This window comes from Camellia sinensis, chromosome 1 (genome assembly GCF_055761805.1).
Source record: "Camellia sinensis isolate YWXY chromosome 1, ASM5576180v1, whole genome shotgun sequence".
Classification (NCBI taxonomy): Eukaryota; Viridiplantae; Streptophyta; class Magnoliopsida; order Ericales; family Theaceae; genus Camellia; species Camellia sinensis.
The window spans coordinates 225,757,820-225,776,522 of NC_138961.1; the positions used below are offsets into that span (position 1 = coordinate 225,757,820).

Sequence of the window (18,703 nt, forward strand, 5' to 3'; positions counted from 1 at the left end):
ATCTTCTGTATGGCATTCATCAAGATTAGCTCTCTGTCAGTGACAATAATTGCTGGCAAAACAAAACCTTCCATGACATAACGCAATATAACTAACACCTATGCATATTTATCAGCCCTCTCAGCCTGTAAGTATGCGAAGGCTATCGAGAAAGTCATTTTAGTTGATGTCACTCCCATAATTTCAAGAAGAGAAAAACGATATATGTTGGTTTTATATGTGCAATCCATAATCAATATACATGGGAAAGACCGAAATAAGTCCAAACTGGTAGGATGTGCCCAAAACAAGTCTGTCATAGTCATCGTGGACTCTTCACGTCGATGGCGCTCAATGTAATTATACTTGGCCAATTCACCTGTCACGACCCAAACCCACCCCTACAGGCTTAGTGTTGTAATCGGCCAGTAATCCTTAGATTACCAAAGGCCTCTTGACATAATAGCATATAGTTAGGGGCTGCGAAAGTAAATATACAAAACATACGAAGTCCATTGAGTTGTGAAGACATACATGAAACTGAAAACCTTAAACTTTATATACAATCAAGAGACATCATAGGTATAGTATTTACACGTCACTAACAAGTACATACAAAAGGCGACTTGTTCATAAAACAAAAGAAACAGTCTTATACATCCATATTGACATAGCCACAATACATGACTTGATCTGGAACCTCCTCGTGAGGCGCAGAGGGTGGCTGACCAACACAAAAACCCCAGGCATCATCTTAAGCCTGATCACGAGCTTGCTCACCTACATACATAATAAATAACTAGTGAGCAGAGGCCCAGTGAATAATAACAAAATAAATGGGTAAATGAATGATGTCCCATAACTGTGGCTGAAATTGAAATTCACATACGTATTCTCATTCTGAGCATATATAGAATTTAGAGTTCATGCTTAGTCTTACATAGTACATCCATCAGTGCTGACAGATCACACACATGATGTCTTAAATCATACTTGTCAGTTCTATATAAGAACCTCCGGCCGGGTAAGAATAACTTGTCAGTCCCATAAAGGAGCCTCCGGACTGGGAACTTGTAAACTTGTTAGTTCCACTTAGGAACCTCCAGCCAAGTATAGATAGCTTGTCAGTCCCATAAGGAACCTCCGGTGCCGGGAACTTGCATATACTTGAATCATGGCATTACTTGAATCATAGCATAATGTCGTAAGTGCCTATTAGACTTGGACAATCATTCATTGCATAAAACATGAAATTTCATAGAATAGTTCTTAATCCGTGAGCAGAAAATAGTTTACTTGAACATACCTTTACTAAGTTATTACTCACAAATAACTGGTAGCTCCAAATTGGCAGCAAAGTAGGCAATTCACCTATCTTGAGGCACGTGACCTACATAACATGGCAGATTCATACATTGAATACACATGCTCGGATATTTCATTTGTTCTTAGTGTGATTCTAGCCTTTATCCTCATTATGGAGTCTTAATCATGGCCTAGGAATGCCTAGGATGGAATGAGAATGCAAAAATGCAATTGAAAACATTTTTCAAAACTTGCTGAAAATAGGGTCCATGCTTGAGTGTGGATTTCCTCGCTCGAGCGTTCATGCAGAAAGTGAGGGTTCGCTCGAGCGTGACTTTCCTCGCTCGAGTGGACTGTAAACTTTGAAAAAGTACTGGTTGTTTGTTTTTCACGCTCGACCGACGCTCGATCTCCGCTCGAGCGTGAGACTCAGACCCTCGCTCGAGTATGACTTCTGTCGCTCGAGCGTGCTGCAAAACACGTGAACTTCTAGGTACATGCATTTCACACTCAAGCGTGCCTCAGGTCGCTCGAACGGAAGTGCATGCACTCAAAGTGTTCGCTTGAGCGTGAACTCTTACGCTCGAGCATGAATTCAAATTCTAGAATTTCCAGATTTGATCTTCCAACTTCAACTCAAACTAAACACTACAAAACTCAATATTTTAGTCCAAAATTCTGGGAAGCATTAAGGGATTCATAAAACATCATGATTTAAAGATTATTTCATGAAATCAAGGCCCAAAAAGATGGCAATTGGTCACAAATCCAACTTAAGCTTCATAAATGCTCTAAAACATGACATGCATGCATTTCCTTGAACTCAATCATCCCCAAAACATGATCAATTTAGACAAATCGGTAGAAAACATGATGAGTTCTCAATGTATGATCGAAATGAACACATGCATGAAAGAATTCTTTGAAATCATGCTCAATTTATGGAGAAATGGACATGCATGCATGGTATAGCTCAATCCTCTTCAATTCTACCTCAAATCTTACATGAATTCACCTAATCCACTTGAAGTCTTGCAAACTCTAACTCAATTACCCAATTAAGAGGTTGGTTCCTTACCTAGAGACTTGAATTCACCAATGTTGAAGTTGAATCCTCAAATCCTCTTCAATTGTCAACAATTCTAGCATTTCCTTGGTTGAGCTCAATTATGTTCCCTCAATCTCTCCCTCACGTTTGTATCAACAAAAAAGTGAAATGAGAGTGTATGGTTGCCCAAGGAAGCCCACTAGTGCCTTAATTAGACTTGGACAAGGTGTAATTAATTAAGGCCAAATAAGTGGACATTAAATTAATCTAATTTAATCGTTCCAAATTGAATTTTAATTAAACCTACCATAAAGTTCTAAAAATTCCAAATAACTCATAAATCAAATCAATTTCTGTATCGGATGCCGATAAGGCCTTCACTTCGTATACCGAAACTAAAATATGAACAGGTCTTTCTACGTTAAACAGATATAAACACAAAATGATGCAATACACATATAATTAACTGAGAATTACTTCTTAATTACTCATTTGGCATACTTAAACATGAATTAGTGTTAATCATGGGTCGGGGTTGTTACAGTCTTCCTCCCTTAAAAGAGTTTGGTCCTCTAAACTTGAATTACCTTCATTTTGGAGGAACACCGGATTCAAAGGGAACAACTCGGGATATCTTTTTATCATGTCTTCTTCTGTTTCCCAGGTTGCATAGGTTCCCCCATGATTCTGCCAATCAACCTTCACTAATGGGATTTCTTTGTTCCTTAGTCTTTTGATTCTTCGGTTGACAATTTGAATTGGCCGTTCTTCATATGTGTAATCATCTTTCAAAAGCACGTGAGTTAGCACAATCACATGTAGCGGGTCTCTCAAATACTCCCGTAGCATAGAGACGTGGAAGACATTGTGCATGTTTTTTATTGCCGGAGGTAAGGCCACCCGATACGTTACCGGGTTGATCTTCTCTAGAATTTCATATGGCCTAACATATGTCGGCGCTAATTTGCCCTTAACACCAAATCGCGTTTGTCCTTTCATAGGAGTCACTTTTATGAACACGTGGTCCCCAACTTCATATTCTCTATCCCTTCTTCGAACATCAGTATAACTCTTTTGTCGGCTTTGAGCAGTTTGCAACCTTTGCTGAATCAATTTCACATTTTCAGTGGTTTCTTGCACAAGTTCCGGTCGTAACAATGGTCTGTCGCCTACCTCGGCCCAACATATCAGAGATCGACATTTTCTTCCATACAAAGCTTCATAAGGAGCCATTCCAATGCTTGAATGATAGCTGTTGTTATACACAAACTCAGCCAATGGCAAATAAGTCTCCCAATTTCCTTGGAAATCCAACACACACATTCTAAGCATATCTTCCAAAGTTTGATTGGTCCATTTAGTTTGTCCATCTGTCTGTGGGTGGTAAGCACTACTTAACCTTAGTTCTGTCCCCAAAGCTTGTTGTAAACTTTGCCAGAATCTTGATGTGAATTTCGAATCTCTATCAGATACAATAGATACTGGTACACCATGTAATCTCACAATTTCATTCACATACATGTTAGCTAACTTGTCCGCATTATAAATAGTTTTGACAGGCAGAAAATGAGCAGATTTAGTCAAACGATCAACTATAACCCAGATAGAATCCATACCTCGAGAAGAGAGAGGCAATCCCACAATGAAGTCCATGGTAATGTGCTTCCATTTCCATTCTGGTATTGGAAGCAACTGTAACAAACCAGCAGGTCGTTAATGTTCAGCTTTAACTTATTGGCATTGAAGACATCTTGCCACGAAATCTGCAATGCACTTTTTCATCCCAGGCCACCAGAAATTTTGTTTCAAGTCATGGTACATCTTTGTATTCCCTGGATGCATAGCAAATTTAGTATTGTGAGCTTCAGACATAACACGTCTTCTCAAGTCACAATAATCTGGTACACAAAGACAATTCCGAAATTTCAGTACATTGCTCTCAAGTATAAACTCGGGCCTTGGTTTTACATCAATTTCATCTACAATCTTTTTCAGGAACTCATCTTCAAGTTTCTTCTCTTTGATTTCTTCAATGACCATGGGTTACGCAGAGATAGCAGGTAAGATCCCACCTTGTTCTCGCAATACAACTTTAATCTCATTCTTTTCCAAATCACATTGCAATTCTTTCTGACCGGTGAGCAAACATGTCAAATTTTCCATTGATTTCCTGCTTAAGGCATCTGCTACAGTATTAGCTTTCCCTGGGTGATACAAAATCTGCAAATCATAGTCTTTGATTAGCTCCAACCATCTCCTCTGTCTCATGTTTAATTCTTTTTGGGTGAAGAAATATTTCAAGCTTTTATGATCAGTATACACTTCACAAGTTACCCCATATAAGTAGTGACGCCAGATTTTCAAGGCAAACACCACAGCTGCCAGTTCAAGATCATGAGTCGGGTAATTCCTTTCATGAGGACGGAGTTATCGAGATGCATAGGCAATCACCTTCCCATTTTACATTAGCACACAACCTAAGCCCTTGCAAGATGTGTCACTATAAATCTGAAATCCATCAGTACCATTGGGCAGAGTCAAAATCGGTGCAGTTATTATCTTTAACTCTTGGAAGGTTGACTCTCTTTGTTCGTTCCAATCAAAGGACACATTTTTCTGAGTTAACTGGGTCAATGGCATGGAAAGTTTTGAAAAGTCTTTCACAAATCTTTTGTAATAACCTGCAAGTCCCAGAAAACTTCTAACTTTTGTCACATTTGTCGGTTTAGGCCAATCCACAATAGCTTCAATTTTCTAAGGGTCAACAGAAATGCCATCCTTGTTGATTACATGCCCCAAAAATGCCACACTGTCAAGCCAAAATTCACATTTGTACAATTTTGCATACAATTTCTTTTCTCTCAGAATCTGCAAGGTAGTTCTCAGGTGATTCTCATGTTTTTCTCTCCCTTTATAATAAATCAAAATGTCATTAATGAACACGACGATAAATTCTTCAAGATATTGTTTGAAAACTCTGTTCATTAGGTCCATAAAAGCAGCTAGTGCATTTGTTACCCCAAATGGCATAACTAAAAATTCATAGTGTCCGTATTTAGTTCTGAATGCAGTTTTCTCCATATCTTCTGCTTTAACTTTCAACTGGTGATACCCGGATCTAAGGTCAATCTTGGAAAACACTTGGGCTCCCCAAAGTTGATCAAACAGGTCATCAATTCGGGATAATGGGTACTTGTTCTTGACGGTCACTTTGTTCAACTCACGGTAGTCAATACATAGTCTCAAAGATCCGTCTTTTTTTTTAACAAATAAAACCGGAGCACCCCAAGATGAAGTACTTGGACGGATGAATCTCTTATCTAAGAGTTCTTGAAGTTGGACTTTCAACTCTTTCAATTCAAAAGTCGACATCCTATCTGGGGTCTTAGAGATGGGTTGTGTTCTAGGTATTACATCAATGGTAAATTCAATTTCCCTATCAACTAGATCCCCAAGTAGATCATTGGGAAACACATCCGAAAAGTCACAAACCACAGGAATGGTTTCTCCACCGGTGCTATCTATAGATTCAGTTAATGCGCAACACAAGTAGCCCCGACAACCTTTCTTTAACAATTTCTTAGCTTTCATAAATGAAATCAAGTATGGTAGAGAAACTATCCCATTCCCAGTGAAAGTAAACTTAGGCATACCAGGTGGTTTGAACACAATAGTTTTGTTTACACAATCAATAGTAACACAATATTTAGTCAGCCAATCCATACCCAAAATATAGTCAAAATGATCAATGTTCAAGGGCAACAAGCCAATATATAATGTCATGTCACCAATTAGAATATCACATGCCGGGTATACATAAGAACATATCATACAACCCCTAGATGGTGTAGACACAGATAGCAAACAATCCATGGGTTCTATCGATCTAGTTAATTTCTAAGAAAAAGTATGCAAGACAAAAGAATACGTAGAACCAGAATCAATCAATACATAGGCGTTCTGGGCATAAATAGGAATTATACCTGATACCACTGTTTCGGCATTTTGTACATCTCCATTGGTGAGTGCAAACACACTTCCTTGCCTCGGTGTTTCATTTCTAGTATTAGCTCTGGCATTTGTTTTAGTATTGGCCTTTGTTACAGGAACAGATCCGGCTGAACTTGTCGCTGGATGGCTAACATTGTCAAACCTCATTGGACAATCTCTAATCATGTGACCGGTTTTGCCACACCGGAAACACACACCCGATGCACGTTGACATATGCCTTTATGCCTTATTCCATATTCTGAACAAGTTGGTATAAATTCACTACTCTGGCTGGAGCTGCTTGAAGATCCCGTATTTTGTTTTTTGTTCGTGAAGAAGGAACGACCTTTTCGCAAATTAGATCCAGGCCTTTTACTTTTCCATTCTGTTATTGATGTTTTGGCTTGTTTCATTGCTGCTATTATGGCTTCTGCCGTTATCACTCTGTCTAAAACTTCCACATAGGTAGGCAATTTCAAGACGCTTACTCGGTCGAACACTTCCAAATCCAAACCGCCTTCAAATTTTTATGCCTTTTTATAATCAGTATCCACCATATGAGGAGTAAATTGAGCCAACTCAGTAAATTTGGCCGCATACTCAGCCACAGACATCTTGCCTTGTTTAAGTTCTTGGAATTCAGAAACTTTTTGATCTCGAAAACATTGGGGAAAATATTTATCATAGAAGATTGCATTAAATTGTGCCCACGTCATATTCCCATTACTACTTCAGATTAGTAACCACCACCTTCAGGATTCATCTTTCAGCGCATAGGTGGCTAGGAGAACTTTCTGGACCTCAGAACAAGGAAACACTTCAAATAGTTTCTCCATTTCAAGTAACCATGTTTCAACTTTCAGCGGTTCAATGCCTCCTAAGAAAGCCGGTGGTTTCATCTTCAGAAACTTCTGAGATCATTGTTATCCGGCTCCACCTGGACCGGCGGAGGAGGTAAGTGTTGTTGCCTCTGTTGTTGTTAAGTCATCGCCTCAGTCAAAGCTGCAAGCATTTGTTCCATTCGGCTCATTCGAGCCTCAGATGATTCAGCTGTTCCATCACTTCTTGCATTGTCCATTTGCTATAGATATACAGGATATTATGAACATAGGCAAATAGTCCTTTTTACATTATTCAGATTGTTTGTTCCCGTATCACATAATTATAATCGAATTTATGCTTTCACTTTTAAACACACACACTTATACATGCAGATGGAATGCCCCTACTTCTTACTAGGACATCCTAAGCTCATATGGACTTTTGTGTGTGGTAGAACATGTGCTCTGATACCACCCTGTCACGATCTAAACCCGCCCCTACAGGTTTAGCGTCGTAACTGGCCAGTAATCATTAGATTACCAAAGGCCTCTTAACATAATAGCATATAGTTAGGGCCTGCAGAAGCAAATATACAAAGCATACGAAGTCCATTGACCTGTGAAGACATACATGGAACTGAAAACCTTAAACTTTATATACATACAAGTGACGTCATAGGTACAGTATTTACACGTCACTAATAAGTACATACAAAAGGCGACTTGTTTATAAAACAAAAGAAATAGTCTTATACATCCATATTGACACAGCCACAATACATGACTTGATCTGGAACCTCCTCGTGAGGCGCAGAGGGTGGTTGACCAACACAAAAACCCCAAGCATCATCTTAAGCCTGATCACGAGCTTGCTCACCTACATACATAATAAATAACTAGTGAGCGGAGGCCCAGTGAATAATAACAAAGTAAAGGGGTAAATGAATGATGTCCCATAATTGTGGCTGAAACTGAAATTCACATACGTATTCTCATTTTGAGCATATATAGAATTCAGAGTTCATGCTTAGTCTTACATAGTACATCCATCAGCGCTGACAGATCACATACATAATGTCTTAAATCATACTTGTCAGTTCTATATAAGAACCTCCGGCCGGGTAAGAATAACTTGTCAGTCCCATAAAGGAACCTCCGGACTGGGAACTTGTAAACTTGTCAGTTCCACTTAGGAACCTCCAGCCAAGTATAGATATCTTGTCAGTCCCATAAGGAACCTCCGGTACAGAGAACTTGCATATACTTGAATCATGGCATTACTTGAATCATAGCATAATGTCGTAAGTGCCTGTTAGACTTGGACAATTATTCATTCCATAAAACATGACATTTCATAGAATAGTTCCTAATCCGTGAGCAGAAAATAGTTTACTTGAACATACCTTTACTAAGTTATTACTCACAGATAACTGGTAGCTCCAAATTGGCAGCAAAGTAGGCAATTCACCTATCTTAAGGCGCGTGACCTACATAGCATGGCAAATTCATACATTGAATACACATGCTCGGATATTTCATTTGTTCTTAGTGTGTTTCTAGCCTTTAACCTCATTATGGAGTCTTAATCATGGCCTAGGAATGCCTAGGATGGAATGAGAATGCAAAAATGCACTTGAAAATATTTTTCAAAACTTACTGAAAATAGGGTCCACGCTCGCGCGTGGATTTCCTCGCTCGAGCGTTCATGCAGAAAGTGAGGGTTCGCTCGAGTGTGACTTACCTCGCTCGAGCGGATTGTAAACTTTGAAAAAGTACTGGTTGTTTGTTTTTCACGCTCGACTAACGTTTGATCTCCGCTCTAGCGTGAGACTCAGACCCTCGCTCGAACTTGATTTCTATCGCTCGAGCGTGCTGCAAAACACATGAACTTCTGGGGACATGCTTTTCATGCTCGAGCGTGCCTCAGGTCGCTCGAGCGGAAGTGCACAGACTTAGAGTGCTCGCTCGAGCGTGAACTCTTACGCTCGAGCATGAATTCAAATTCTAGAATTTCCAGATTTGATCTCCCAGCTTCAAACTCAAACTAAACACTTCAAAACTCAATATTTTGGTCCAAAATTCTGGGAAGCATTAAAGAATTCATAAAACATTATGATTTAAAGATTATTTCATGAAATCAAGGCCCAAAAAGATGGCAATTGGTCACAAACCCAACTTAAGCTTCATGAATGCTCTAAAACATGACATGCATGCATTTCCTTGAACTCAATCATCCCCAAAACATGATCAATTTAGACAAATCGGTAGAAAACATGATGAGTTCTCAATGTATGATTGAAATGAACACATGCATGAAAGAATTCTTTGAAATCATGCTCAATTTATGAAGAAATGGACATGCATACATGGTATAGCTCAATCCTCTTCAATTCTACCTCAAATCCTACATGAATTCACCTAATCCACTTGAGGTCTTGCAAACTCTAACTCAATTACCCAATTAAGAGGTTGGTTCCTTACCTAGAGACTTGAATTCACCAATGTTGAAGTTGAATCCTCAAATCCTCTTTAATTGTCAACAATTCTAGCATTTCCTTGGTTGAGCCCAATTTTGTTCCCTCAATCTCTCCCTCACGTTTGTATCAACAAAGGAGTGAAATGGGAGTGTATGGGTGCCCAAGGAAGCCCATTAGTGCCTTAATTAGGCTTGGACAATGTGTAATTAATTAAGGCCAAGTAAGTGGACTTTAAATTAATCTAATTTAATCGTTCCAAATTGAATTTTAATTAAACCTACCATAAGGTTCTAAAAATTCCAAATAACTCAAAAATCAAATCAATTTCTGTATCGAATGCCGAAAAGGCCTTCACTTCGCATGCCGAAACTAAAACATAAACAGGTCTTTCTACGTTAAACAGATATAAACACAAAATGATGCAATGCACATATAATTAAATGAGGATTACTTCTTAATTACTCATTTGGCATACTTAAGCATGAATTAGTGTTAATCATGGGTCGTGGTTGTTACATCACCCAATAAGTGTTGCATCTGTGATCTTCCAGCTCTCTCTACCATCCTGTTTCAATGGCGTACATTGTAAATAGTTTTAAGTATGCTTACGTTGAGGGCATCTCGTTGTTCCAAGGTTACTAGGATCTCTTTTGGCCTAACCATGCTCTTTGACATATCCATTAACAATGATTTCTCATCCTTTGACAGTCTCCCCGTATATAAATGTCCCTCATAGTGCTCCGCAAGTGGATGGTTATGCAATCTGCATACTACAGTCAATGTCCATTCATTATTTGTGGTCAACCTGTGAGCCCTCATATCAAAAGGACAACCACACTTCTTTGTACCGGTTATTCTTGATGTATTGTTGCCATCATGTTTTAACTTCTTTGTCGCTTTATATTGGCCACTCCTCTCACAAGTAAGATACATCCTAGGTCTTTTTTTCCCTTCACCATCGTCTGATGTTTTGATTACAATGATTAAACCATTTCTCTTTCTAACTTCAAGTAACCAGTTGAGCAATTCATCCTTATTTTTGAATACCTACAAAGTCAAATAAATATTATCAAACATTTACATTTGTTGAGAAATTCAAAACACAATCATTATAATTTGGTAAAGTGAACCTGTTCAGTTGTGAATTGAGTAGTGTAATCCAAAACACTATCTGCGCAAACTTGACTTTCTTGAGTTGAGACATATTCCTGCATGTTTTGTTTATCATTACAAATTTGAAATGGCATTATAAAGATAAATTTGCAATTTGAAACTACATAGTTAGTATGCAATATACGAATTTGGAATATAAAATGAAAAAAAAAAATACGTCATTCGGAAGTACAATGTCGAAAAAAATGTTACTGTTCGAATGTAGTTGTCTGAATTATTTATACCGGTTTAGAAGTTGAATGTTGAACACTTTATATTATTTCGGACAACAAGTTCCGAAATTAAATAATTATTTCGGTAATAGACTATTGAATAAATTGATATATTTTGACCCTGATTTTCCGAAAGACGTTGGAAAAAAACAAAAACGACTTTTACATAGCAAAACTCACATTTCCTTTACTATCATTCTCATAAACATTTATTTGCTTCTGAAAATCAAAATTTTCAGAAGGAAAATCTTCCATAACAATGATGAATAAGGATGAGGTTTAGTGTGTCAAGTAATGAAAGCTAAGAATAAAAAATGAGGGTGTTTAGTGTGTAAACTAATGAATGGAAGCTAACAATGAAGGGTTTCAAAGGATGAGGATGAAATGTGGAGGTTTGGCAAACTGAGTATAGAAGAATGGAGTAGTTACAATGACTAGTGGAGCTTCAACAGCTTCAACGTGAGTCTGGATATGGATGTGCAATGAGAAATTATGTTTTTTTGAATTGTATGTGATATTCATAATAGTAATTTCACTTGAGGATAAAATTGTAATAAAAATAATTATCATTAAGTGTATGTAACGAGGGGAATGGGTGCATGCAAATAGAAGCTCCCATCTATTCCCTATTATAAGAACGGCACATGCTCAGGTAAATTACACTAACAACCCTTGAGGATTTTGTTTAATATAGATCCTTTTCATATTTAAAAAATTACACTTATCACTAAAATAATATATTTATTTTTAGTCTTTATACATATAAAATAATAACAATTATCTTCTTTGATTTAACTCACAAATACAAAATAATTTTTTTATTTTTTGTATTTCTTTTATTTTTATTGAATTTTTAAAAATAATTTAAGCAATCTTTTTTATTTTTTAGATACCCATAATCTAAATTACTTAAGAAGTATAATATTTTGTGATTTTTTTTTTAAATTCACTAAATACAAAAAAAAATATTTAAAAAAATATAAAAATTCAATAATACTATAATAAATGTAAATGACGATATTTCGTAATACTGTAATAAATGTTAGTGAATAAACAAGAAAGAAAAATGATGGTGGAAATAAAAACAAAAAATTCTATTCATATATAAAAATTTATACAAAAAAAATGTTGTGATAGTGATATTGTGGTAAATTCCATATTGTGTTTGAAAATTTTATATAAAATTTATGTTTGTATATCATCACTCAATAAGAATATATTTAGGTAGAATTTAATGATGGAAAGTTATAAAATGTAGTCACGATAATATGAAGAAAAAATGGCAAACTTGTCATTTAGAAAAAATTTAGGTATGACATCAATAATTCAAGAGGCAATTTATAATGAGATTACAAACCTCAGGGATGGGACTATAATTGTTCAAACGTGAGGAGGAATATGTATTAAATAGAAACCTCAGGGGGTGTCAGTATAATTACCTTTTTCCCTTTTATTTAGGGTAAATTACACTTTGTTCCCCTAAAATTTCACCCATTTCCTACTTTGGCTTTTTAAGTTTGATTTTGTCCACTTTGGCCCTTTATATTTACAATCCTTTCCACTTTGGTCCTTCATGTTTGCAATCCTTCCCACTTTGGCCCTTCATGTTTATAATCCTTTCCACTTTGGCCCTTCATGTTTGTAATCCTTCTCACTTTGGCCCTTCATGTTTGCAATCATTCCCACTTTACTCCTAGACTAACTTCCATAAAAAAAAAAGTAACATAATTTATCACATCACTAACACATTAGCTCCATATGTGATGTAAAAAATTTACTAAAGATGCAAAAAATTAAAAAATTAATTTTTTTTTTAGTCTCTAGTGAACTTTTTTTTCTAATTTATTCATAAACATTATTACATTATAGATGCATCTAGATTAGATTCAGCTAAAAAAATAAAAACAAATTTAATTAAAAAAATAAAAAAGTTCAATAAAGACAAAAAAAATGATAGTAAAATTTTCATTTTAGAATTGACAATATATGTGTTTGAGTCAGTATATTTTTATTTTTTTCGTTTTTAGTAAACTTTTTTTTTCTTTTTTTAGTTAAATTTGTTCTTATTTTTTTAGCTGCATCTAATCTAGATGCATCTATAATGTAATAATGTTTATGAATATATTTTAAAAAAAAGTTCACTAAACACTAAAAAAAAATTTCAGGTAGCGTTTGGTACAGTTTTCTAAATATGATTTGAGAATAGGAGTTATATTTTGAGTTTGTAAGTTTTGGAATTATGATTTAAGTGTAGAAAATTTATTTGGTGAATGAGTTTTGAATTGAATGGAAAACTTTTGATGTGACATATGATATTTGATATAAAAACTTACAACTCATAACCAAACACACAACTCAAAATTCAATTCAAAACTCGTAAAAAAATTTTAAAAATTTTGAAATTTTTTTTATTTAAAATATAAAAATAACAAGTGCCAATTGTAAAAAATAAAAAAAATAAATAAATAAAACACTATTTCGATCAAACGAGAGGACGACCAGCCGGACGTCCCGGAGGACGACCGGTTAGCCTAAATTTTTCTGCCTTGGACAGAGTTTTCAAAAGTGAGTGGAATTAATTTTTGAAAAATGTAAACAAATATCACGTGCAAACCAAAGGGTGGAACTAAAGTTCCAAAAAAAATTTGTTTTCTATTTTTTATTTTTTGCATCTTACATGGAGCTGATGTGTTAATGATGTGACAAATTCTGTTACTTTTTTGGATGGAAGTGGGAATGATTGCAAATATGAAAGGCCAAAGTGGGATGAATTGCAAATATAAAGCACCAAAAAATTAAAATTAAAGGGCCAAAGTGGGAATTATTGCAAACATGAAGAGCCAAAGTGAGAAAAATTAAACTTAAAGGGCCAAAGTGGAAAATGAGTGAAACCTTAGAGGGGCAAAGTGTAATTTACCCAAAATAAAAGGGGAAAAGGTAAATTACACTGACACTCCCTGAGGTTTCTATTTAATATATATTTCTCCTCACGTTTAAAAAATTACATTTCCCTTTCCGAGGTTTGTAATCTCATTACAAACTACCTCCTAAATTGCTGATGTCATACCTAAAATTTTTCTAAACAACCAGTTTACCATTTTTTCTAACATTTATTCTTCCTATCATCATAACTACATTCTATAACTTTTTATCATTAAATTCTACCTGAACATATTCTTATTGAATGATAATATGCAAACATAAATTTTATATGTGGTATTTTAGGGGGCAAAGTATAACTTAGTATATCTATGATTTAAGGTATATATGTAGTATTTTCTTAGTTATAGAAATGTATGAGATGATTTTATTATATAAAATGGGTTGACAAACAAAAATGGGTTTATATCTAATATTTTTGGGAAATATTATAAATATTTTTTATTGATTATTATTGTTAAAGATGAATATTGACTCTTTAAGTGTAAAAGAGGGAAAAATCATAATTTTCTCAAAAATCCTAGTTTCTAAATTTGATTTAATAACAGAATCCGACTCAATTGACCTTTATATCTTGAAATTGAGTGAATGATTGTTACAAATGTGTTGAAGCATGTAAGTTTGATTCACCTTGAAAATATGTATTGAGATAAATGAATGTTGGAGTTATGGAAATGAGAAATTTGAAAAAATCCTTTTATTTCTTACTATTGTTAAATTTGCTTATAAGTTGAATGAACCTTAGGCAAATTGGATTTGGGAACGCATGCATCATGTGCATTATGATTTTCTCTTGTGATCTTGTAATCTTTTGGATGTTTGGAAATTGTTGAAAGGGGATAAATAGCATATAAGTCTGGGTAGTTGAGTCGGATTTTGAGAAATGGTTGTGTATTGTGTTGATACCCGCGCAGGGAGTTAAGGTCCCCAATTGTAGTCACAATGATAGGAAGAAAAAATGGTAGAAAAAATGGCAAATTGGTCATTTAGAAAAAAACTAGGTATGACATCAGTACTTTAGAAGATAATTTGTAATGAGATTACAAATCTTATTAGGGAGGGGAATGCAATTTTTCAAACATAAGGACGAATATATATTAAATAAAAACCTCAGGAAGTGTCAATGTAATTTATCTTTTTTTATTTATGGGTAAATTATACTAACACCCCTGAGGTTTTTGTTTAATATAGATCCCTCATCACATTTGAAAAATTACATTTATTTCCTGTCAAATTAAAATGACGAAATAATAAAATAATATAAATATTTTATTCATATAATTTCAAAGGGAAATAACAATCATTTCTTTGGTTTAACTCACACAAAAAATTGTATTTTTTTATTTTTCGTGTTTTTTTATTGAATTGTTTTAATATTTTAAACATTTTTTTTAAAATACACTTAATCTAGATATACTTAAAGGGTATAATATTTTTTTTTAAATTCACCAAATGCAAAAAAAAAAAATTAAAAATACAAAAAATTAATGCATTATTTTATTTTGCTGTATTCAATGGATTTTTTAATTTTTTTTGTACAAATTTTATACTATATATATATATACTAAATTGATCTAATCTAGATATAATGGTGGAAATAAAAAATAAAAAAATGATATTCATATATAAAAATTTATAAAAAAAATATCATAAAAATGTTGTGATAATGATATTATGATATTGTTATAAATATAAATCATGTTTATGAGTGTTTTATTTTAAAGTTAAAGGTTACTATTAAGTTATATCACTGTGTTTGAAAATAATGTATAAAATTTATATTTGTATATTATCACTCAATAAGAATATATTCAAATATAATTTAATAATAAAAATTTATAGAATGTGGCCATGATGATAATAAGAAAAAATGGTGAAAAAAAAATAAGATAGCACATAAAATGTTATCCATGTAGTAGGGGATGTATTTATAATTTTATCTTTGTACATGACTTGCAAATATTCAAAAATAATGATTATGGCACACAAAATATCATACAAACTGTAATATAAAAATTCAAAAAAAACAATACTATAATATTTATAATAAAAAAATGAGTGTAATGGGAGGACAATAAACCCTCATACAAGCCTGGAAATCAAAGCTAAAAAACGACCCTATCTTAAAAAAATAGGTTAAGTTTGGCTAAACTAAAAAAGTGCACTTATTTCATCTTTTTATCTTTTTTGGGTCACATCGATCAACATCTCCTCTCTACTTTTTCTACACATAATACAAGAAAAGTCAAAAAGTACACTTATTTAGTCTTCCCAAACTAAATAAACAAAACAAAATAAAAACAGAGGGATTTTTTTGTTAGGAGCAGACACACAAACTAAATTATTAAAATAATTGGCTCCGCTACGTAGCTCGAATACGTTGCGGCTCGAGTGGCCCGATTTTGAGTTTCTATCTGGTATGTGCGTGTGCTTAACTCAACTCCCATTTCAATTAAAAAAAAAAAAAAAACAAAGTGAAGACTCTTTCCTAACCTAGCGACAGTGCCGCCGTTGAGCACTGATCGGAGTGCCGCCGCTCGAGTTAAACCGATACGTTGCCGCTGAGCACCGATCGGAGTGCAGTTTAAAAAAAAAAATTTAAAGATCTAAAGCTTGAAGAAAAAAATTTCTTTTTGAAGACTCAGATTTTTTTTTATCAAAATCAGATTTTTTTTTTTATCAAAATCTGAAGCTTGAAGATTTTTTCTTTTTGAAGACTCAGATTTTGAAGAAAAAATCGTTTTGTCAGATTTGAAGCTGTTATCAAAATCTGCAGACTCGGATCAGACTTTTTCCTCTGCAGATCAGGATCATCTTCATCATCTTCAACATCATCTTCATCATCTTCATCAATTTCTGCAGACCCATCTTCATCATCTTCGTCAATTTTTGCAGACCCATCTTCTTTTTCAAAAAAGAGAAGAGAGAAGAGAGTGAGGGAATGGATCATTTTTCTTTTTTTTTTTCAACTCCTTCATCTTCTCAGAGAGAAGAAAAAAAAAAAGGCTTTTTTTCAACTCCCGTTCTCTCTCTCCGATCCCTCCTCCTGAAACACCCATCTTCTTTTTTCTTTTTTTTTCTACTCCATCTTTTTTCAACTCTGCCATGCTTTCTTCTTAGAGACCCTAAATCCACGAGGGAAGAAAAAAAAAAAAAAGAAAAAAAAATTAGAGATGATCTGGGTTAGCAACAAATTTGTGTTGATTTTTTGTGTTTGATCTAATCGAATCAAACATTTGTGTTGATCAAACAAATTTCCAAACAAACTCTTCTCTTCCCTTTCCGTCTTTGTGTTCGAAAGAATGGAGGAGAAAGAATGAAAAGGAAAGAAATAAAGAAAAAAAAAAAAAAAAAAAGACAGCCCAAAACGACGTCGTTTTGGGCTGTCGAGCCAAAAATCGAGCCAATCTTTTCGAGCTACCAGTCATTTTTGTAAAATAATAGTAACGACAATACAATACCGCAATATTTTGACCTTTCTATTGCATTCAAACCCGCTATAGAAAACCAATAGCATGTGTGTGCACACTCGCTGAACAGCCTATTAAACATTGCAAAAACAAAAGAAATGCTGTCATAAGACAAGAGCCACCAAACAATGAAGAAAATAAGTGATCTGCCAATTCTGCGTCCCTCTTATACCTTATACATCATCGAGAATACAAAAAATAGTTGAGCCTTCTCCTTAGGAGGACATCATTGGTCGTGATGATTACACAAGTTAGGGATTAGTGACGGAGTCAAAAAATTAAATTAGAAGGGACACTTATTGATTACAACTTTAATTTTTTTTTCCATAATCAACAATAAGAAGATAATAATAATTTTTGAATTAATATTAAGTATAAAAACTTAAATAAATTATTACAAAAGTATTTCACATAAAATTTTACAATTAATTTCGAGTAAAATCGAAAAGAAAGTGTTGCATGTGTGGGCGTTGATTTCCGACCACACAACCAAACGATAAACTCAACTAGAGAGCACCGACAGAATAGATTAAGCTCGAACACCTACCAACAAGAATATGAGAATACTGCAGTGGTTTGTCCACCCGGAGACACTCTGACGATCAAGTCAGTAATCTTATCTCTCACAGATATCAATACAAGTACTTAAACTTCAACAATGAAAACATAAAAGTATCTCAAATAAACCATACCTTAGACTCATAAGGGTACCTTACTTTTATAATGATCCGTGTCTAACTTCCCCTAGAAGTCTTACTTCATGGGACTCTATCCTTTACAAGGATAACATTTATCACAACTCACACTATTCAGATTAAGATGAACTCCCTCAAGAGTCCTATCTTTATCCAAATAGGTAGCTTGATGTTATCTAGAACTCTAGTCCTCTATCCAAATATCTCGAATTCCAGTATTATCGCACCATATCGTAGCACCATGGTCCGCCCACGCGGTACCTCGGCTAACAACCTCGGCCACATGGACTACCTAAAAATATGTCCCCACAACTACCCCATAGGTTCTATTACCTCGTCAAACTGAGGTGATGGAACCTATACATGTACTTCCCCGACCGAGATCATGACTCGTTGGCACCAAGAAACAAGGACTCAAATGTCCATTCGTCAAGAATCAAGAACCAAGAACCATGAACCATCATGTTCTATTTCATCTAGGTCCAACATCTCGACAAAGATCGCACTACTAGCAGAGATCATGACTTGCTAGTTCAAGAACATCAAGATCCTAGTATCAACTCATCAGAAACCAAGAATAAACAAGTTTAGC

General features: G+C 34.6%; 1 protein-coding gene across 1 annotated transcript; it reads right to left on the minus strand.

Annotated features, from left to right (window-relative positions):
* Positions 1 to 4,375: 4,375 nt before the first annotated feature.
* LOC145822643 (uncharacterized) lies at positions 4,376 to 6,205 on the minus strand. The gene is made up of 2 exons (XM_082920195.1): positions 5,632 to 6,205; positions 4,376 to 4,536 (listed from the first exon to the last, which is right to left on the minus strand). Exons 1-2 carry the CDS (start codon positions 6,203 to 6,205, stop codon positions 4,376 to 4,378), a joined length of 735 nt encoding a protein of 244 aa, XP_082776321.1.
* Positions 6,206 to 18,703: the final 12,498 nt, after the last annotated feature.